The sequence below is a fragment of the Drepanopeziza brunnea genome, assembly GCF_022702325.1.
Source record: "Drepanopeziza brunnea f. sp. 'multigermtubi' strain 214-2 chromosome Unknown ctg10, whole genome shotgun sequence".
Taxonomy (NCBI): Eukaryota; Fungi; Ascomycota; class Leotiomycetes; order Helotiales; family Drepanopezizaceae; genus Drepanopeziza; species Drepanopeziza brunnea.
In genome coordinates, this window is record NW_027094073.1 from 261,752 (window position 1) to 282,556 (window position 20,805).

At 51.3% G+C, this 20,805-nt stretch overlaps 8 protein-coding genes across 9 annotated transcripts; 4 read left to right on the forward strand and 4 right to left on the reverse strand.

Moving 5' to 3' along the window:
• Positions 1-1,098: 1,098 nt before the first annotated feature.
• Positions 1,099-1,856, forward strand: L3040_005919 (uncharacterized protein; the record flags this gene model as incomplete). The annotated part of the gene is made up of 3 exons (XM_007297665.2): positions 1,099-1,282; positions 1,362-1,678; positions 1,752-1,856. 3 exons carry the CDS (start codon positions 1,099-1,101, stop codon positions 1,854-1,856), a joined length of 606 nt encoding a protein of 201 aa, XP_007297727.1.
• Positions 1,857-3,123: 1,267 nt separating this feature from the next.
• L3040_005920 (uncharacterized protein) lies at positions 3,124-5,365 on the reverse strand (the record flags this gene model as incomplete). Of its 2 annotated transcripts, XM_066155774.1 has the most annotated exons (2): positions 3,124-4,385; positions 4,456-5,365. In XM_066155774.1, 2 exons carry the CDS (start codon positions 5,363-5,365, stop codon positions 3,124-3,126), a joined length of 2,172 nt encoding a protein of 723 aa, XP_066011233.1. The 2 variants fall into 2 exon arrangements, with proteins under 2 accessions (XP_066011233.1, XP_066011232.1); XM_066155773.1 differs by lacking the exon at positions 4,456-5,365 and having other exon boundaries at positions 3,124-4,242.
• Positions 5,366-6,122: 757 nt separating this feature from the next.
• L3040_005921 (uncharacterized protein) lies at positions 6,123-7,225 on the forward strand (the record flags this gene model as incomplete). Its single annotated transcript, XM_007297663.2, has 2 exons — positions 6,123-7,111; positions 7,204-7,225. 2 exons carry the CDS (start codon positions 6,123-6,125, stop codon positions 7,223-7,225), a joined length of 1,011 nt encoding a protein of 336 aa, XP_007297725.2.
• An 819-nt stretch (positions 7,226-8,044) lies between these two features.
• On the reverse strand, positions 8,045-9,301 carry L3040_005922 (uncharacterized protein; the record flags this gene model as incomplete). The annotated part of the gene is made up of 1 exon (XM_007297662.2): positions 8,045-9,301. The coding sequence occupies one exon, from the start codon at positions 9,299-9,301 to the stop codon at positions 8,045-8,047; it is 1,257 nt and encodes a 418-aa protein (XP_007297724.2).
• A 319-nt stretch (positions 9,302-9,620) lies between these two features.
• Positions 9,621-11,054, forward strand: L3040_005923 (uncharacterized protein; the record flags this gene model as incomplete). Its single annotated transcript, XM_007297661.2, has 2 exons — positions 9,621-9,838; positions 9,929-11,054. 2 exons carry the CDS (start codon positions 9,621-9,623, stop codon positions 11,052-11,054), a joined length of 1,344 nt encoding a protein of 447 aa, XP_007297723.2.
• Positions 11,055-11,528: 474 nt separating this feature from the next.
• On the forward strand, positions 11,529-13,190 carry L3040_005924 (uncharacterized protein; the record flags this gene model as incomplete). The annotated part of the gene is made up of 1 exon (XM_007297660.2): positions 11,529-13,190. One exon carries the CDS (start codon positions 11,529-11,531, stop codon positions 13,188-13,190), a length of 1,662 nt encoding a protein of 553 aa, XP_007297722.2.
• A 482-nt stretch (positions 13,191-13,672) lies between these two features.
• Positions 13,673-16,002, reverse strand: L3040_005925 (uncharacterized protein; the record flags this gene model as incomplete). The annotated part of the gene is made up of 8 exons (XM_066155799.1): positions 13,673-13,678; positions 13,741-13,771; positions 13,849-14,195; positions 14,278-14,883; positions 14,941-15,267; positions 15,318-15,475; positions 15,529-15,605; positions 15,737-16,002. 8 exons carry the CDS (start codon positions 16,000-16,002, stop codon positions 13,673-13,675), a joined length of 1,818 nt encoding a protein of 605 aa, XP_066011234.1.
• A 1,280-nt stretch (positions 16,003-17,282) lies between these two features.
• L3040_005926 (uncharacterized protein) lies at positions 17,283-18,827 on the reverse strand (the record flags this gene model as incomplete). Its single annotated transcript, XM_007297658.2, has 3 exons — positions 17,283-18,038; positions 18,092-18,350; positions 18,397-18,827. 3 exons carry the CDS (start codon positions 18,825-18,827, stop codon positions 17,283-17,285), a joined length of 1,446 nt encoding a protein of 481 aa, XP_007297720.1.
• Between the last annotated feature and the right edge of the window lie 1,978 nt (positions 18,828-20,805).

The following is a 20,805-nucleotide window of genomic DNA, read 5'->3' on the forward strand; positions in this document are numbered from 1 at the left end:
TGTCCTCGTACATGTATCCTGTACGCCAAGCGTGGAAGTTCAGATCATCCGGCTTGCCGAGGAGGTGAGAGTTGATCCCCGCTCAGACTTTCAGATTGCGTCACATGAGGCTCATTCATGAGACGAATAATGAGCGGGAGGGATGCTCGCTCCAATACATCTTGGCTGCGGATTACCTGCATGAACGTCAAAAGTGTGGGGTGGTGTGTTGGTCGTCGTTCTTTCGGGATCGACCCTGGGCGCTAATTCATGCCGCAAGCGCTTAGTGTGGTGACCTGGTCTCGGGTAGCTGGGACTCCAAGAAATACGGCATGCAAAAAGCTCTACACTTTATTATGGGAAGTGGGGTTTTGATTATGCTGGATTGAAATCTTTGAAAGGCATCATTGAAAGTGCCATGATGTGATTTTTGTTAGAAAGAGGATAGTATATAGCGTGGGACGGTGGGAGCATCAAAACACCAGGCCTACTGATGAAGGCATATATTTCCGAACGGCCTTGAGGGAATACCAGGACACAATAAACTGCTCTATCGCAGATTCAAGGTATGATTTGATCATTCGGGAAGCGTCTGCATTGACTGGCACATTTGATGTGGGGTAATCCATCCGGATTACTTCTCAAGACCGATTCGAACCGAATATTTGTAACCCCACAAGTCAAGCACTTTGCCCTACCATGCGATCCCCAGATTTCTTACATCACTGTCCTGTTCTTGTCGTCTCGATCTTCCTCGACTATCCCACAGCCCGCATCGTGTTGGCCGGACAAGATGTTTCATAGAGCTTAAAGTTTCCCGACAACGACTTCCCATTCATGCGTGCACCAAGCTCAGTGAGTTTTAGATTCTCACAAGACGTGTTCAACGTCGCAACACTGCAACTCTGTACTCCGATTTAAACGTCCCCGAGCTCTTGACATTATATATAGCGCGTCACCCATCCCTCCAGGAATTCGTTATCATCATCACTACGACTCTTATTTCATTCAACAGTAACTAAAGCAAATCCACAATCGCAATCACCAATTACTAGAACCGGCTTCTAGATAGTTTCCATCCGCCAATAACCCAATCAGTCATTCGACCAATCATTCAAGATGCCTTTCATCGCCGTCGTCATTCCCAACATCCGCCAGGAGGAGAAGGATAACTTCCTCGCCTCATGGCCTACCGCAGTCGCGGCAATGAAGGCCAATCCCCTAGTGCAAGGCGTATCAGGAGGCCTTATCGTCGGCGAAAACGGAGCCCCCGTAACCGACTTCAAGTTCATGGAAATCATCGGTACGTAGAACACGCACAGCACTGCAGCCTACCCTACCAATTTCTCGCGGTGTGGTGTGCCAACACTCCCACGTTATAGCATTCCAAACTCTGGAGGACTCAAAAGCCTTCTCGGACTCGGACTACATCAAGGAAGCCATGAAGAAGTACGAGGCGTTCGTCGCCGGGCCAGCCCAGAGCGACCTGTTCGAAGTTCCCGAGCCGCCCCAGACTGCGCCTAGCCCGCTCACGGTCGTGACCTACACGACGATCGATGACGAGAGCAAGGAGCCTGAAGTCCTCAAGGCCTGGGAGGCTGCCTCGGCGCTTATCGGCAAGAAGGCCTTCGGGGGCAAGACTGCTGTTCCAGACGGGCCCAGGATGGGAATAGCGATGGTTGGCTGGGAGAGCAAGGAGGTGAGTCGCAAAAACGTGTACATCTCTTCCTCGGCTATAGGCTTTGCATCTGACCACCGCTTCCCCGTCACAGGAAATGGAGGCTGCTGTGGCCGATCCGGAAACAAAGGCGGCTTGGGACTACTATAACAGCCTTGGTAAGATCAGGAACCTGGTCGTTAAGTTGGAGAACTACTAGAGGCACAGCGGGGAGGAGATAGACCTACCACCAAGTGATGAAAAGCTTGGAATGTAGTGTATAGGGTAGCTTCTTTCTGAAAAGGGAATGGATATAGATTCTTTACCCAGAGTTTCTTACAAAAATCCCGGAACGAGAATGCAGTTGCCTCCGTAACTATTCATTCATGAACGCTAAATTTATAGCACGCCTCCGTATTTACTATAAGTAGAGATCCCAGGTTATGGAGGCATATTCAATTGCAAAAAAAGTTCCAGAGGTGATCGAACTATTGCTCAAGCTGGATGCAGACAATGAGAAACAAGCTAGCGCGAGGAAAGTTTGAGGATGGAGTCGAAATAAGATTTCGACGCCGGTCGGCAACTGCATTCTTTAGCGCGAGCCAAGTGTCCGGACCCCCTGGATTCGCCTGCCGCCTTTGCATCAATGCCGACCTCAACGACAACAATACATCAACAACCCAGGCTCCGAGCATCACGAAGCACAATAACAAAGTTAACAGCGGTATTATGAATTAGTCTTTTATTTTATAACGACTGAATGTTTTATCTTATAGTCATATACCTATTATGAAAGGCTCGCAACTTATTTGAAGCGATGCATCTATACGCTATCCCCCTTCCCAATCCCGACTCCGATTTCGACCTTACCCCGAAATCTCTGATTTTTCTTTATCTCAAGTGAGCTGTCGAATGTATGACTAGTTTCTGGTGCGAAATAAGACTTTGTTTATGAATTAGCACTTAGAGGGTACTGTATAAGTAAATACAACCAACACGACACGAAATACAAACAATAGGTACATAGATGCGGACCGACAAAAGATCAAAAGAAAAAAGACAAAAAAAAAAAAAACGACGAGGTTAATAAGAAAAGCGAAGCATAACACTAGTTTATTTACCACCCGACCGGCTGTAAACACTTGATTAATGCGCGGGGAATATCAAGGATGCAAGCATGCAGACACTGATTCCATATAGCGCGAAAGATAGATTACAACAGTATTATTTTCTGCTGTTGAATGCGCCTCGAAGACGATCGATCATAAAAGTGTGAAAACCGGCCCGTGGCCCTTCGATGAAATTTTCAAAAGCATTTGAAGAGAAAATCCCCCACGTATCCCATGTTTTGAGTTGCCATTAAGGAGGAGGTGTATGTAACATTTTGAAAAGAAAAAAACGGTGAAATGAATCGTGTAAATGTCGTAAGAAGGCCGAGTGAAGAGATCCAGCGCAAGTGAGCGCCCATCATCTTATTCAATCTCGCCCTAGCCAGTGACGATCGCTTGCTCATTATCGTCGTCGTCGTCGTCGTCGTCGTCGTCGTCGTCCTCCGAGTATCTGACCATTGACTCGTCGTCTTCGTCGTAGAAAAATTTGATATCCTCCCACTCAGAGGCAACTGGTGATCTATGAGCGTCCGCCGAGTGGTCAATTGGCTTCCCGTCGGGTCCTAGTGCAAGTTTCTTGTCCTTCATGCACTGGGGGCTGTGATGGCACCCCGAGCGGTGCATGAAGCAGTTGTTTCGGCTGCAATTCACTTGTCCAGGCTCTACCGTGGTATGATCAGGATTGAGACAAACCCAGTTTCCACAGAGGTGGCTCAGGTGCCACCGCTTGTTGATGAAGCCATCTTCTTGCTGCTTGGTCATCTTGTAATTGACAATCTTGTTGGCAATGCCATAGTTGAGCGCGATGGAATTTTTGCCATGTCTATCCCTCCAAGTGAACCGCTTCTGAAGCTTACCGACTGGTCGCAGCATGCCGCCTGCACCAATTCTAGCTGGGGGAGGAGAGGGATGGAGCCAACAGTCATCATTCTCGCGGAACGGGTCAAGCAGCCAGTTCGTTTTCTTGACCCATTCGCATAGGGCCTTTGTAATACCTGGAGGTCGACTATGAGATACGATGATGCGCTTCCGTTCTCTGCAAGTCAACTTATTGATAGGGGCCTTGTTCTGGCTGAAGCTGTTGAGATTGGTCTGAAAAGCGAAAGATGGGTTTGTAATATCTATTTGGGCCTGCTTCGGATGTGGGAATGACGTGGCCGCGGATATCTGAAAGCTTGAAGTAGGGACGTCCCCAGTGAGATCCAGAATTTCGGGTAACTTTTCTTGAGGTTTCTGGAGCTCTTGGTCGCCTGCCAATGACACTGTACGGACGATCGTGGAATGGTCGACCTGTGTATCACATTTCAATCTATATGTGGTTGAGCTGTCGCCAATTTCCAGTACTGGGTTTGATATTTTGAATGGAGAGATTCGAGCATCTGGAAGCTGGCTGTCGGATGGAATTTGGCGGCTATCGTCAATACTCGATACGGCATTTGATATTTTGAAAAGAACTTGAGTGTCTGAGAGCTGGCTGTCCGATGGAAATTTACTCATAAGAGATACCGCAGCTTGGGTTACCGGAGCAGTGTCATCAACAGCCTGCAAGGCTCTGATTTTAGAAATCTGTTGAGAAGTCGCAGAGTAGTCATTTCTTTGCGTGTCTGATAGTTTTGAGTTTTCCTCGAACACTTTCGAAGCTAAAAATTCATTTAGCAAGCTTTTTATTCGAAAAGTAAGGAATAGGTTCACGATACCACGAGGGCTTACCTCCAAAGTGTGACTTGATAGAAGGGAAGCTAGATGTACCAATCGATGGCTGAATGCCGACTTGTGCAATGTTTGGAGTATTTGGTGAGCCCATCGGGTGGGTCTGGGTACTTGGTAGATTGGCGTCGGAGAACGACATATCGTCAAATCTTTGGGTGCCGGGATGGATAGATTCCGAGAAAAATCCTAGAATTTGTGATACAATACTTTGAGCGAGAACAGGGCGTTGGGTACCTGGGGGCATCATATTCGTGATGGTATTGGAGTCCACGTCGTCCCCTCGGGTATCTGGCAGCACGGATTCCGGGAAAGATGAGAGGTTAGAAGGTTGAATGTGTGGGACAGAATGACGAATTCTGGGCTGTGTGAAACGAGAAAACCTGGCCAGAGAGCAGGATGCTTGGGGATATGGTAGTGCTTGATCAATAATTAGAGCCCTGTTTCTTCCTGAGATTTGCGAGAAAGGCTCAGAAGCAATTGCCACCTCCGCAGTACTTGGGGTAAGAATAGAACGCTGGGTATCAGGAAGCATCATATCCGGCATGCTGTTTGAGTGAACATCATCTCTTTGGGTGGGTGAAATTGTAGAGTCTGAGGACAAGGGATCAGATGCTTGGGAACCTGGGAGATCAAAGTCCATGTCTGGATTCTTGGTGCCATATGTGGTACTTGGGATGACAGAAAAAGAACCACGTTGAGTATCAAGAAGCTCCTGATCCAAGCCACGGAGTTTATCGTATTCTAGTACCGGAGTCCTAGTAGCCGTATGTGCTGCCTGGCCCTCTGAATGAAATACGGTATGAGATTCTTCCTCTTGGGAGTTCACAGACTTGGCAGAACTAAGAGTGCAATCGGCAACTCCCAGCTTCGCATCCATATCGATTCGTTGAGAAGGTAGCTGTGATTCCATCTTGGACTCGTTCCGCTAACTATGAACCTTTCACCTTCTCCCATTTATAGAGAATAGGGTCGGGGTATTCAGAATCAGATCATCGGGCCTTGAACAGATAGTCTCCAGTGGGCTCGTCTCAGCGATGAGGCTAAGGAGAGGCGCTGTATTGCAGCCTGAAGTCATTGATTGGAGCTTGAAGCGTGACTCGGTACCATATTTGAGGTCAAAGACAAACTCTTGAGAGAGTAAGTGAAGCCGGTAAATGAAGACAAGAGTAATGTTGTTGAAGGCAATTGAGAGATGAGAGAGAAGTCTTGCAAATGAATAGCTTGAAGGCAAATAAGGTACCAAATGAGAAACAAGCAAGAGAAAGCGTTGATGCTTATTCGTAGAGAGTGAAATGAAGTGGAGGTCTGAGTAGGAAAGAGCTACGAACGGAAATATTAGGTTGGGGCACGTGCCTTCTCAAAATGGAAAGTGCGAGGTTAAGAGATGCCATAATCTGCATTTGTTTATTCACGCGTCAGAAACTTCTCTTCAAAAAAGTCAGTCCAACCACAGTTTTTCAACACTCGATACTATAGTAGTAGACGTGCCTGTATATTCGTAGAAACAGCCTACTGTGGGATAAAATAGGAGTGACAAGCAACTGTCAACCCAACTTAAGTATTCATCCTCGTTATCGTCAAAGCCAGCAAGGAAACACAACAGCACTGTCAGTCTCTTCCGCATCAAAAGGACTCGACAGAGATACGAAGGATGCTGACCGCAACAGATGCCGAGGCCCTGCTCAAACTGCGTCCGCTTCCACTACGGCGAATGCAATAACACTATTAAGCAATGCTTCGAGTGTGATGGCTTCGGCCATATCGACCGCTACTGTCCCAACCGTAAGAATAACATATACTGCTTCAAGGGCGAACCATTGGCAGGCACTCGTCGATGGTGCGAGAGGCATGGTCTGAACGACGATCCAGAGCTGAAGAGGAGGATTCTGAACGCGTTGAAGACGAACCCGGGAAGTGTGATCTTTGTCAATGATCGGTGCATTTACAGGGGATGCGAGAAGCACTTTGAGGCTGGGGAGTTTATGACAAGAGGGAGGCAGTTGAAAGAAAGGATGAGGAGGGATCGGGCAAGGACCAGGTCATCTCAGAGCCCGGATGGTAGATTTGGACATCAAAATTATCGCCCTCGGAATCATGACCTCTTAGACCCTCCCCCCTCACGACAAGAGCAGCTATACCGCTCCCGCAGTCCACTCTGTCACAACCGTCGTACTCCCTCTCCGTACCGCCTCCCAGACCACCCTCCAGGTCGAGAACGCGACTTCGGGCCCCGCTCACCTCGGAATATCCCGTTCAGCAACGCCGTACCATACAATGGTAGGGGTAGAGAGACCAACAATGAGAATAGAGCTCCTCCATGTCGTGGGCTGCCTGCAATAAAGTTTAGCATGCCACCTGCACGACCAGACTTGAGAAGACAGCCCCCTCTTGCTTTTGAGGCTTCTGCCGCTCGGCCCGATGACAACGATGTGTCTGGTGTATTGCAAGCAAGAGATATCAATGCTCGACCTCAACCCCAGACTAATAAGGAGAGCCAGTCGCAAATTCATTCTCAAGCTGAAGGCTTCCGAGCATACAAAGAGTCGCACTCTCGACCTCAGTTGACACCGTCGCTTTCGCCACAGTCGGCAGATGATGTGAGAGTCGCCGATCCGCATTTTGTTTTGGGGGTCACCAGAGGTGCTGGCAAAGATGAGTAGGTCTTCGCTCCACTAACTCTTCCTGCCCACATTTCCATTATTTTTTCCCTTCATATCATGACTGCTGACATGATTTTTGAATATGCAGGATCACCGGCGCCTACAAATAGCGTATGTCCGAAGTCGAGGATGAGCGACGCGCCGACGAAGGCAGCAGTGTAATGATTCCGGACGCCGTCTGGGACGCGAGTGTAGGCACATTGAACGCGGCCAGGAAGCAGCTTATTAGCTATTGAGTCGAATTTAGCCTGACGGAGAGTGTGTTCTGGGTTTATTATTGGATCCATGTAGACATGAGAAACGGGAAACGAGCCTTTGGGATGGGTTGAGTTTGCTACGAGATGGATACGGGAGGGCGGGAACAATGCGCGTAGTTGTTACATATTTTGACTTCAGATTCATTAGGCGATGGGGTCTTCCGCTGATTATAGGAACGGTAGGATGAATGGATGGATGGATAGAGGATGTATAGATTTCGCTCACATGCATGCCGAATATAGTTATACTTGCTATGCACGACATTGCAAGCTCATTAGTAATGGAAGCTGCGTATTCTTTTCATCGTATCACTGTCCGTATCAGATCGCCTGTCAAATACAAGGCAGAGATACTATGCTTAGAATTGGAAGCGGGTTGCAGCTTAGCAGAGTAACTCGCCAGGCTAGTATCCTCCCGCCTTCACAACAGGCTGAAGATTCTTCCCGCAGAAGAAACGGATAGCTCCTCGGCCACTCGAGCGGGCGAAAGAGACTGCGGTCGGATTCGAGGCAGGCGCTGAAACCACACCTGCAGAGCAGAGCAGGTCACGCACCTCATCCTTCACCCGATCACAGCGCTTTGACACGCTTACGTTGCACATCAGGGGAGCCTTGTTTTTCTCACATTGTTGACACCAGCTATCGAGGAAACCAGAACATCCAAAAGGATGTTCAAATCGTATCCGACATCCAATACAGCACCTCGGGCGCAATGCCCAGCGGTCTCTCGCTCTCCCCTTCTTCCATAACCTCCAACAGATCCGCGGCATCTCTCCGCGTCTTCTCGCTCGCGCCCCACGCCAGCCGCGCGCTAACGCACACGCGTCGCAGGTCGGGCAGGAGCCCGCTCTCGGCAGCCTCGTACACGCTGTCGGCTTGGATGTCGACGTCTGCAGTCGGGTCGGTTGAGCATTCTAGATCCAGGATACGGAGGGAATGGTTCGGCGGGATAGCGGCGGGGGTAAAGAGGGCCGGGGAGATAAAGTCTGCTGAGATGCGGAGGGCCAGGAGAGACGGGCAAAAGGTGAGCAGAGTATCGAGGGAGCTGGGGAAGAGGTGTCTCATAGGGTGCCGGATCGTGAGGTGGGTTAGTTGAGGGCCGAGGGTTTCGAGGACGTGGGTGATGGCGTGGGGGTGCACGGAGGAACAGTGCTGGATGCTGATTTTTTGGAGCGTAAGAGGCAGCGTAGACATGTGTGTGAGGAGGAAGTCGTCGCTTATGCCGCCGGCGAGATGGAGCGCACGGAGTTTGGGCGGCCAGGTATACGGAAGGGTGTCGATGTTCTGGTCGAGGGCTGAGGATCGCGGGAAGAGGAGGGTTTCAAGGTGGGTGAGGTGGGCGAGAGATTGAAAGAGCATCTTGTTGCTTATTGATGCCGAAAGGAGGGAAAGATCGAGGTGTGTAAGACTTGTACATTTACTCAGCGCCGCAAAACTGTTGATAGCAAAGGAAGCCTGCGGAGCAACGAATTGCTCGAGATTCCCCTTCAGTCTTCCAAGCAGCCTGGCAGTGAGACTCTTGCTGGAGTTGTGTACTAGCTCCCCCATATCCAGACTCCTGACTAAAACCGAGAGGGGAGAGGGTAGGATGTGTGCGTTCTTCGAGGGGCACACGGTGCTGACGAATCGGGAGAAGTTGTTCGGCGTTATATAGGGGCGTATATAAAGAGGGCCGATGGCAGCTGTGTACCAGGCGCGGGAGACAAGGCAGAGGGCGTGGAAAGTCGACTGGCTGGCTGGCCTGCGGGGAATGTAGGTAAGGATCTGGGTAATGATCTCGGTGGGGAGTAGGATTTCGCGGGATAGTGGTGAGGTTCGAAGCGTGTTTTTTGAGGAGATATGAACCGGAGAGCAGCCCGGGGCAGCGGGTTCGTCGCATTCTGCAGCTTTGAGGGTATTCCCAGATAGGTCCTCGAGGTCGGCGGACATGGTGGCGAATGTAATGTCAAAATTAAATAATTTCTGCAAAAGAATAAAACTTCAGAGAGATGTTGTTTCAGTGCTCAAGGCGAGGAATCCATTGGGACTTGGTCAATCAATCGAAGCTTGGGTCGTAAATGCTGGTATTCTGGTGCTGGCGACATTGTAAAAGAGTCGGCGTGGATGGCGAGGCTCGGGAGAGAGGATAAGTCGGGATAAAACTCTGTGCACGGACTATGCAAGGCTGACCTCGACAGTAAATAAATTTCCATCCATAGACACAAATCCCTTTCCTTCTATCAACCTATCCTCTCTTGCACTCGCAACAATGTCGACTCTCAAACGCAAATCCCGCGGTGACACCCCAGAAGAAGTTTACAACAGTGCTAAACATCGCAAATCTACCATCGAAGCTCGCGTTGACCCAACTACCGGACAGCGCAGCGCTCTCCCCGGCCTTGACGACCACGTCTTGCAGTATTCTGATGATGGGGACTTTGATTATGACAATAATATGGACGCGCTGGCGTATTTAAGAGCTGTCAGGTTAGTGCCACTCCCTCTTTGACCTTGATATTCCAAACCATGTGCTGAAACTTTGCTCCATTGTAGATAGAGAGCTGATGAAATGTGCAGGCAAGAAGCTACCGGAATCCCGAATCTGCTCGTCGCACCTAGAACACCCCTGCTGAGCACCAACCGCGACATCTATGAGAACGGCGTGGGTGATTTCAGGGGATACTATGAGGACGGCGCGTATGTCGCGCAGTCGGTCGAGCCTGAAGTTCTGGAAGAAGAGGACACGCAACTGGCGTATTTCGACTCCATTCTCAGACGCTACAAAACCCTGCGCGATCAACTCGAACAAATTCCGCCCAGGGAAGCCATTGATAGACTGGGACTGGATCATCCGACATATGTTGAGCGCATGAACAAGACTTTGACCCAGTGGTGGATTCGCAAGATGAAGACGCTGAATCCGAGGCCGGCGCAGATTGCTTGTTTCGATAAAGGTTCTGTGTTGCGGTTGTTGAGGCTGATGACGCAGGGAACGCTATTGAAGAGAAATCTTGGGTTGGAAGCAACGATGAGTCGGTGGGTATGGAGTTTACTTGCAAAATTACCCGAAAGAGGCGAGTTGTCAAGTGAGGAGATTGGGGTGGTGAGAGATTTGGGAAAGAAAGCTGTGCTTGTTGCTATTGGGTTAAGGGGTCAGAAACAGTGGGAGGAGGAAATTGGGGAGGTGGATGGAGCTGTTGATGGAGGTGAAGATGGAGGTGAAGATGAGGAGGAGGAAGGCGAGATTGCCAACGAGGACGAGATTGCCCTGGATATGGACGACGATGCTGATGATGAAGGTGTAAAGGCTGCCATCCCACTAGACCCAAGCGGCACCGGTACCCACAACCAACACGCACGAGAACTCTCGATGCAAGAAGAAGGCAAACTCACCGTCGAGTCCCTGATTTTACCTATCCAACAAGAAGCATATCTCGCCACTGAAAGCATCGAAAACACAGACGGCCTTGCAGAAACCAAGGCTCGGGTGCTCGCTCGGTGGAAAGAGCAATGCGCTACAGGAGAAGTGCCTACAACTCAAATATCCATGATCGGGCCTGTCCAACCAGAGAAAGCCGTCCCAGTAGTAGATGCAAACTCAAACGCGAAAGCCACAGTCGATATGATCATCACTGTCGCAGGAGAATTCTACGGACAACGTGATCTGTTAGAATTCAGAGGAGGATGGGCGGATATCGCGTAAGCAGAAGGTATGTACGTATGTAAGTATACTTTGCGTATGTAGGCCGTCACTTTGTCATTGTAGTATACCACTGCTACATATACATGCGCAACAATTACTGAATCTAAGGCTGCGATCCCGGCTTTTAATTGCCTGTTTCTTGTCATTCTACATATCGCGAGTCTTGATTAATTTGGGAGTGTAGCTGGATGCAAAAACCAAGCGAGTTTGTTGTCTCTTGAAGCACGGAGTCCTTACATCTTTGCTACGCGGCGACCCGAAGTAACAGCAAAACATTGGGCTCTGGGCTTTACCGCGCGACCTAGTGGGCATGGACCGTTTTGAAACCTTGCAAGTGAGGATATACCTGAGTTGAAACGATGCACGTGCAGCCCACTAAGAACCAAAACACGGCCTGATCGCCGACGATTACTTACTTGTAAGTTTTCCTTGTTCCAGCTGCATGTATCCTTCAGCTTCATCGAATTCGAAGCTATGGACGACGAAGAGGAGAAGAGGCTGCAAGCAGCCACAAGTAACGCGGATGACGTGGAATCGCAGCGCCTGATTCCCATCTCGGACGAGGAGAGTGGTCCGCAAGATTCAAGCTCGTGGAGCACGACGTCGAAGTTAAGATCTGGAAGAGGACTCGGAAGTCACAATTCGACAGCTAGAAGATGGATTCTGCTCCCCGTTCGCGACCTGGTGCGGCTCATCAAGAAATCACTGCAGCCCGGTGAGAGCCAGCCGAAACCGAAGCGAGGTCTTGTCGTTGCCGTCTTTGGATTCACGGCCTCCAGGGCCGATGAGCTCAAGGAGACGTCGTGGCTGGACGGCTTGCGAGGCGTCGCCGCATTCTTGGTCATGGTGTACCACTACCACCTCGACATGTTCACCTTCGGCACCGAGGCGCCCTACGGAGCGCCCGGGACCCATGCGTGGGAGATTTGGAGGCTGCCGTATCTGAGGATCATCTGGTGCTCGGGACACACGCAAGTCGGCATCTTCTTTGTCCTGTCGGGCTTCGTGCTCTCCTGGTCCAGCCTTTCCTCCATCCGCGAGGGACGGTACGAGAAATTCGCGCTCAGTTTGGGCTCGACGGCGTTCCGGAGATGGATGAGGCTCTTCGTACCGTGCTTCTGGATCGGCATCCTGTCCCTGATCCAGTTCTACTCTGGAGTGCTCGAACTCACGGTGACCCGCCGAGACTCGTTCCTCGCCCAGTTTGTCGATTACCTCTGGGAGTCGGAGCGCTTCGCCAACCCCTTCCACTTGGAACGCACCAACTGGGAGGTCCTGCACAGCTACAACACCACCATGTGGACGATGCCGGTCGAGTGGGCCGGCTCGCTCGCCGTGTTCGTGGTCCTGCTGATGGTGAGCCGGATCCGCAGCTACGGCAAACGAACGCTGGTCCTCGCCGTCGTCCCCATCTACGCCTGCCTCTCGGCCCGGTGGAACTACTGGCTCTTCACCACGGGGGTCCTCTTCGCGGACTACGTCAAGCAGCGCGGCGGCTTCGACCAGCTCTCCGGCCGCACGACGCGCCGCTCGCGCCTCTGCTGGCTGCTCGTCCTCCTCGCCGGCGGCTGGCTCGGCGGCATCCCCGGCAAGCGCGACTGGTACGAGCGCCCGGGCTACGCCTGGACGGACGCCTTCATCCCGGCCAACTGGCAGGACATCGAGGGCGGGCAGCGCTACTTCTGGTGCTGGTCCGGCGTGCTGCTCACCGCGGGCGTGGCCCACTTCGCGGCCCTGCGCCGTCTCTTCGAGCGCCCGGCCTGCCGCTACCTGGGCCGCGTCAGCTTCATGCTCTACCTCACCCACCGCATGGTCGGCACCATCCTGGGCCCCCCCATCCGCCGGCAGATCCTGGCCCTCCTCGGGACGCACCGCGCCGCGCCGGACCATCCCGAGGTCGACGTGGTGGAGATCCAGGGCCCGGTGTGGAATGTGCTGGCGTACCTGCTGGCGTGGGCTGTGATGCTGCCCTTGGCGCTGGCGCTGGCGAACTGGTGCACGGTGCTGGTCGATGAGCCGTGCGTGAGGTTCGCGCGGTGGGTCGATGAGAGGTTCGTGAGTGGTGGCGGTGGCGGCGGTGCTGGTGCTGGTGCTGGTGCTGGCGGCGAGCAGGAGCTTGGGTACCGGGCTGAATAGATAGAAAGATAGATAGACAGATAGATACATGTACTTGTTTTGACGGATGCGATGTTCAATCTAATATTTTATATATATACATTTATATCTATATTAACCCAAGCAGAGCAAGGAATCTACCTGCTTCCTCAACGGTTAGAATTCCCTCCCTGTGAGAGTCTTGTGTAACGAACGGGACCTCGTCGGGAGTCGTCTTCTCATCGATGAGGTAGGATTCCTACTTGGAGATCCAACACGCCTTCGCTTGAATCCACTGCAAAAGAATAATATTCCAAACCTTGAGAGATACAGTGTTAAGCAGCAGACTTGCAGAGATCAAGAAACCGCAGAAGCAGGAATGAGTAGACGGTGGTGGTAGTTCTTAGGGAAGGAAGTATTCTTGGACTGCCTTGCATGATTATTTTCAAGAGTCGCTTGCTGTATAAAGATCAGCCGCGCCTACCTACGGAGCCGATGAGGTGTCGAGTCGCAAGAGGATCGATTCATTGCTAGTTAGCCCGTCAAATTATAGCCTCCAAGGATAAAATGTAAGAATAAATGCCTTGCGCACCTCTTTTGTACTCATTTGGTTTTTCTCATCTCTACAATGATATATATATATTGGGTGAGATTGCAGAATTCCTCTATTCTCATTCCCATTCACGAACTTTAGACCCACTCATACCACCCCAAACCATGACGAAACATGCTCCCCTGGGTCTCCCACATCGGCCCCTCGGCCTCGATCAGATACCCGTTCGAGCAGAAGTTGTACTCGACCCGCTGCTGCTCGACCTCGTAGAAGCGGTCGAAGCGGCTGGACAGGGCATCTTCGAGCGTGAGGACGTCGCCGTGGGGATGCAGTGTCTGCCACGGCTGCTGGCACGTGATTCCCCGGCAGGACTTCAGGACGAAGAGGAGGGAGTCCAGACGGGCGACGACCTTGGAGATTGGGAGGCCGGCTACGAGAGTGTCGTGAGCGCGACGGCTTGGCGAGAGCAGATTGCGCATTTGATGGGGATCGTTCTGGAAGAGAGTTCCGGGTTAGTGGAAGGAAGTCCGACTTGGGGAATAGGATGGGGAATAGGGAGGGGAGAGGGTGACTTGCGTCCATGTCGTAGAGCTCGTGCTCGTTGGTGCACCAGATGGAGTAGAAGAGGTTGTACGTCGGCCCGAGAATCCGGATGGCCTTGTACGTGTTGTTCTCGTGCAGGATCTCGTTGTCGTACTTGCCCTCTCCGCTGGCAAAGCCCCAGTACTCGACATTGACGTGCTCGCGGCGTCGCGCCTTCGCCATCTCGATCCCGGCTGCGGTGACGGGGAACGCGGTGCCGTCGAAGTCGTCACGCGGTGGGATGCCCAGGAGATGGAAGAACGTCGGAGCGAGGTCCGTGTGCGTGGTGACCATGCTCGTGGTGTGGTTCTTTGCCACTCCGGGTCCGCGGATGATGAGAGGAACGTTGATGTCCTCTTCGTAGCCGCAGGATTTCCCGGGTTGGAGGCGGTGCTGGCCGATGTGGAAGCCGTTGTCGCTGCTGTAGATTATGTACGTGTTGTCCATGATGCCGTGCGCTTCAAGTCGCTCGAAGAGGCCATCCACTAGCTCATCCACTGCTTGAAGTGCTCGTAGCCGCTGTCGGTAAAAGTGGTCGTTGTAGTCCACATTGGATTTGTTCTGCTGCTTAAGCCTCAGAAGCCAATTCGCTCCAGATGGCTACGGTACGGTCAGATAGATCCCTTCCAGCTCGCCAGACAAAAGGGGTCTACAAACGTTGTCTGGGTTGAAGCTTTCGGTCCTGGGCACTTTCACATCTTTAAACAGATGTTTATGTCTCTCTGCTGAAACTGGACATCCAAATTTGAGAGTGTGACCATCATCCAGCGCGCTGCCATTCATCTCTATATTGGCGTGGGGAGCAATCGGAGCCAGCGTGAGGAAGAATGGCTCCTCGGCCTGCACCGCGTGGTCAAGGAGACTGTACGCTTTCTGAGCGAGAACATCGGTACTATACTGGCCTTCGTAGCTCCTGGGAGTCTCTCCCGTGTGCTGAAATGTACTATTCAGATAGTTGTAGGTGTATGGGTCCAGGAGAAAGTCCTACCCTCGATTAGCCGGGTCAAGAATAATCTGGCTGATCAATAACGTACGGACTCCGTGAAGCCAGCAGCATAAGGGGAATCGTAATTGTCCACGGTGTGGACGTTGAATAGCTTTCCCGTATAGTACGTATTGTACCCAGCTTTCTGGAGCCATACTGGCAAGTAGTTCTTGTTGAAGCCCTGAGTGACAAACTTCGGGTACCCACCTAGCCGGTTTAGTCAGAGGCTTTTCGCTCATGCAGTTAGGAGTTAGACATACCGTAAGGAGGATCGACATCTGTAATGTTGGTGTTGTGCGCGGCTTTCCCCGTCCAGAGAGTTACCCTCGAGGGACAGCTATATACCACGAGATCGGGATTCAGTGACTGCTTGATTAGGAATCATTTGAGGAAGCTGAGCAAGAGATGCTGGAGAAAAAGACATAGAAGAAGAAGAAGAAGAAGAAAGCAGACTCCCGAGATACGTACCACAAAGCCGTCGTGCAGTAATGCTTGCTGAAATATGTCCCTTGCTCGAGCAGATGCTTCCTGACAAAAGGCATGTAATCGAGCGACGACAGATGAACATCTTGATCATCCGTCAAGATAAAAACAACATTCGGCCGCGATTCAGAGCTGATGCCTGCTGCACCTGGCCAGCTTCCAGCTCCCGGTCCGAGGTATTGTTGGTGCTCCGCAGCATTGATCCCAGCTGCGATGATACTCGTCAAAACCGTGACGCGAAATACTTTCATCGTGGGATTCGACTAGCGTGGGTATCACGTACGCCGCTCAATGGCAGAGACTGGATCGGTACATCTACTGACGGTGCTCGATTCTAGGACAGCGATTCCGCAATGTTAAACTCGTATGTATCTAGATATGTATATGATTTCTGCATCATACATGAGCCAAAATCACGTGTGCTGCGGGGTATCTCATTGCCCCGAGCACGCGAGTCTACGGGGTGGAAATCACACGCTTGGATTTTATCCAAAGAACAATTCCACCTCTCCGCCCCCCGAACAATCCGAAAACTTCAACGAGGACTCAGGAATCGCCAGCTTTAGATCTTCGATAAGTGCGGATGAAAAAATCAGCTGGGCATGAGCACAACCGGCGGATGATTTTTCTTCTCCTTTAGTTTTCTTCTTCTTTAGGCGAAACCTGCATCTGTTGTTTCCGAGACGTTCGTTCCTGACACCCATCTATTCGAGTCTTTTTCTTTTCTTTTCTTTTCTTTTCTTTTCTTTTCTTTTCTTTTCTTTTCTTTTCTTTTCTCCAAAAAAAAAAAAAAAGGAGATAAAAAAACATCATCCCTTTCTTGTTTCTCTTCTTGTCTTTTCTCTTCCCATTTCCCATATTTTAAATTCTAGCTTTCCCCCAAACAACACTAAACTTATCGCGTAACTGAAGGGGGGGGGGGGAGGTGATACCGAAGTACCGAGGTACGGGCAGCTGAAAACGTCTAATCGTAATCGTTAAATTTATTTTTTTTTTTTTTAAAAAAAAAAAAAAATCTTCGGGGGGGGGGGGGGGGGGCCTTGAGCTCGCTTGCGTGTGGCTCGGCTCGGCCGGGGGGGGAGCAGGATCACTAGATACGGTCGGGGCGGCCTTGCCTGCTAGCTAACGTCGGCGGAGTTCGCGATTGTTGAGTAGGAAAACCAATGAGGCCGTGAAGGAGTGGAACCTCACGCGTAGGCACTTTTACTTTCTGTATCGTGCTTCAAGGGAATGGGTAGTGGGCAAAATGGGGATTAGGACGTGGAGAGAAGGAGAGACTTGTTGGATTTTTGTTTTCGGTGGGATGTGTATGTTTGAGCTTGAGTTCATTGCTTCGTATATGAGGTTCTGTGTCTGCGAGGTAACACTTCCAGGTCTGTTTTCAATCCATGAAATAACAAAAAATCAACGCAAACGGACCCAGACCAGATCAAGGTATATACACGGAGAGAGAAGAGAAGAAAAGAAGAAAAAGAGCAGGAGGGAAACCTGTCCCAAAATCCCCTCGTCACTCATCAGACATCAAAAATCATCATTGCCCCGACTTCCAATCTCCCAGGTCCGCCAGCTTCAGCACCGTCGGATCCTCATACACCCTCTTCTTGAGCTCCAGCGGGTTGTACGTCTCCGTCTCGATGAACTCGCCGTTCCAGACGACGAAGTAGCTCCAGTTGACGCGGTACGCCTTGAGGATATCCGGGTCGGGGATGTTGCCGACCTCGGGCAGCGTGACCATCTTCTTGTTCTGGCCGAGGGCGATCAGCTGCTGGTACTGCGGGCTGACGGGCCCGTGGTCGCCGATGGGCGGGTACGAGTCGTAGCCGAGGATGTCGACGACGTCGTCGCCCGGGTACCAGGACGGCGTGACGGAGTTCCAGACCCAGATCAGGTTGCGCAGCTTGTGCACGTTGGTGTAGCGATCGAACATCATGCGGTAGAGGGTCTTGCAGCTCTCGGGCCCGTGGGCGCCCCACCAGAACCAGGTGCCGTCGGCCTCGTGGAGGGGCCGCCAGAGGATGGGGATGTTGGCCTCCTGGAGTCGGAGGAGCTCCTTGGCGATGGCGTCCATGTCGGAGATGAGGAGCCCGTACTCGGTGGAGCTGGGGTCGGCGAGGGCCTGGCTGAGGTTGAATGTGGTGCCGTAGGTGTAGAAGCCCTTGTACCACGGGACCGTGTCGTTGTTGATTACCTGCGAGGGAGCGTTCCAATGCCATTGGTAGGTAAGTATCCCCCCCCGGGCATCCCAGGAGATACCCTCTTCGACCGATTTGCCACTGGCGTTGAAGGCCTGGACGAGGAGTTAGCATTTATGGGATCGGGTCTTGGCGAGTAGAGACTCACCACCCGCGACGGACTGTAGTCCATGAAATCCAGACCGAGAATGGCGGGGGTTTTTCCCACGTTCTTCTCGACCCAGTCGATTCCACTGAGTTCTGCCTGGCCGGAAAAGATTTCTCCAGTCCCGTATTTCGAGAGGAGTTTGGTGTACAGAGCTTGCGTGACCGGGAGGACGTCTGGAACGACCAACTTGTTGGTGACCGCGTGCGGCTCAGGCGGGGGAGCGGGAGTTACAGATAAGGAGTCGATGGAGTACCATCCCCTAAAGACAATCAGCAAAAGGCATTGAAGCAAGACGGTGCACCTACCAGTCATTGATGAACGTAATTTGGTTGTTCCCAGCATTTAACAGCACCTGGCCCGCCGAAGCATTCGCCCACGGACTCTCTGCCGTCGTAGGCGCAAGAATGATCTGGGCGCCGCCAGCACCATTCAGCGCCATCTTGGTCTGCTTTCCGCCGTTGAGAGCAGCATATATGAGGACCAGATCGTACAGGGCCTGCGTCTTGCTGTAAAGAGTGATCGTGAGGGAATCGGCGTCAGCATCGAAGCCTTCGACATAACCGGTGCCCGAAAATCCGGCGGTGGATGTCCCGACCGTGACTCCATTGAGGACACCGTTCTCGGCTTCGGCCGTGGCACCATTCGTGACATCAACAGCATCAGAGGTGTCGTTTCCTGCAGCGAGGACTGTTGTCGTAGCTACAGCAGCTGTGGTCAGGAGGAGAGGGAAACGCATAATGAGTGAGGGTGGGCAGTTAGAAAGAGTGTGTGGTAAGCGGATTCAGACATTGGATGACAGATGGGTGTCTGAACTTATAAGTAGACTTGGAACGAGTGCTCACTACCTGCCACTCTATACCAGACAAGCAATAAGAAAGTCCGGCTCCACTGCAAGGTAGGAGGCAAGATGCATTAGCCCGGGGCGACATCGCCGTCCCCAGCACATCGGATCCTCAATGGCCATTGTGATAGACAAGAATCAATAACAAACTTTAGGCCCGGCATGGCGGTAATGAGACTACTCCGTACGAAACGTGGAGTTTCCGTCAACAAGGCAAACCAGGAAAACCCAGGAGAAAATACGAAACACAGGACAGGGGAGCAGGGGAGCAGGGGAGAAGGGGAGAATCTGATGCCTGGCCTTGCACTGGATTGAGTACGGGATGACAGAGGACCGGGCGATTGGAAGAATGCGCAAAGATTGCAAATTGGAATAGATACTTCGTACAGAGTGCGGATATATACGTAGTAAGTAGAGTAAGGATGACAAAGACAGGAGAGAAAGAGATGGGCGATGGGGCGATGATGGCAATCTGGAAGGGGTGGAAGTCAAGGGTCCTTTCTTTTTCCCTGGCGGGCTGGCGGGGCTGTCCGCAAGCTCCAGGGGCAGAGGGCCAGGGGACCTCGCATTTGCAACGGTCGTGGTGCAAGGCTGCCTTCCAAGTTCGAGGCCTCTTTACTGTAAGTAGTACTTGCTTACCTAATCCTTGAGCACTTGCTGAGCAGTGCGTGAGCGCCAGTTACTGATGGTGGTTAGCAGGTCTAAGCCAAGAGCGATGAGACACTACTGTAGGTACTGGGCAGTAGAGTGCGCGGGTTTCTCGAAATTGATACCGCACGATAAGGCTACGAGGAGATCGATCTTCAATCAGAAATCGCACTTGGTACGTAGTAATTATGTAATAATAGTGGGACTTGGGTCGCCACTCGCCACTTTAGGGGCCCCCCTTAGATGGGCGAAACATTGATGTCTCGCGCAATAATTGTGTCTCGCACCGATTTCTTTTTCTTTTTATACTACCGGTACTACTACGTAGATTGCGAGGAAATCACAACCGTCCAAGACAACATTTCCAACTGCAGATTGACCTACCTACCTGAATGAGAATGGGCAACAAATGTGCGCGTGCTCCTTCAGCTCCCGATCTTACCGAATACCAAGAGCTCTTGAAAGCTTCTCAGCCTAAGCGAATACAGCTAGCATTCGACCCGCTCATCGAAACCCCTTTCGAAACGCCTATTACTGCGAGCCGTATTCATATAGCAAAGACGGACGATACTTTAAAGAGAAATCTCAGCGGGATACACCTTAAGAGAAATTAATTAAATAGTCGAGTTTGCGAACAAATGGAAATATACTAGCTTTCATAGCACTTCTAAAGGTCATGGCTAAGGAAGTGAAAAAGCAATACGCTGGTCTCAAAACAGCTAGCGATAACTCATATCAGCAACGACTAAAACTCGAAACGATCGTAACGCTAAACGTCTTCTTAATCGGAAAGCCGAAAGGGGCGAACGAAATGATTGAAAAAGGCGTACCAGCAATAAAGTCGAAGGATTCTTATTTATATTTTATCCGAGCGAGGGATCTTTATTCGAGACCGCGAAAGCCAGCCTGTAGCACAAAAGATAAAAGCTAGTAATACGGTATTATTCTACTCTCTCTTCGAGCCGCAGTTGCAAACGAGAGCGTGCCAAGTTCGCGGAGGCCTCGTGTCCGATCGACCTTCAAGTCTCCGCAGATGAAAATCGCGCTCGAACCAAGCAACATCTGTTAGCTCACCTCCCAATCAGCGATAACGACGAAGATTGTGAGCGAATTAATACAATACCATCGTCACTTGTAGCAAGAATGATGCTTACGAGATGAAAAGAGCTTAAACAAAAAATTAAAGAATGTGTTACGGCTAAAGAAAGGTGGTATTCTCCCCTCC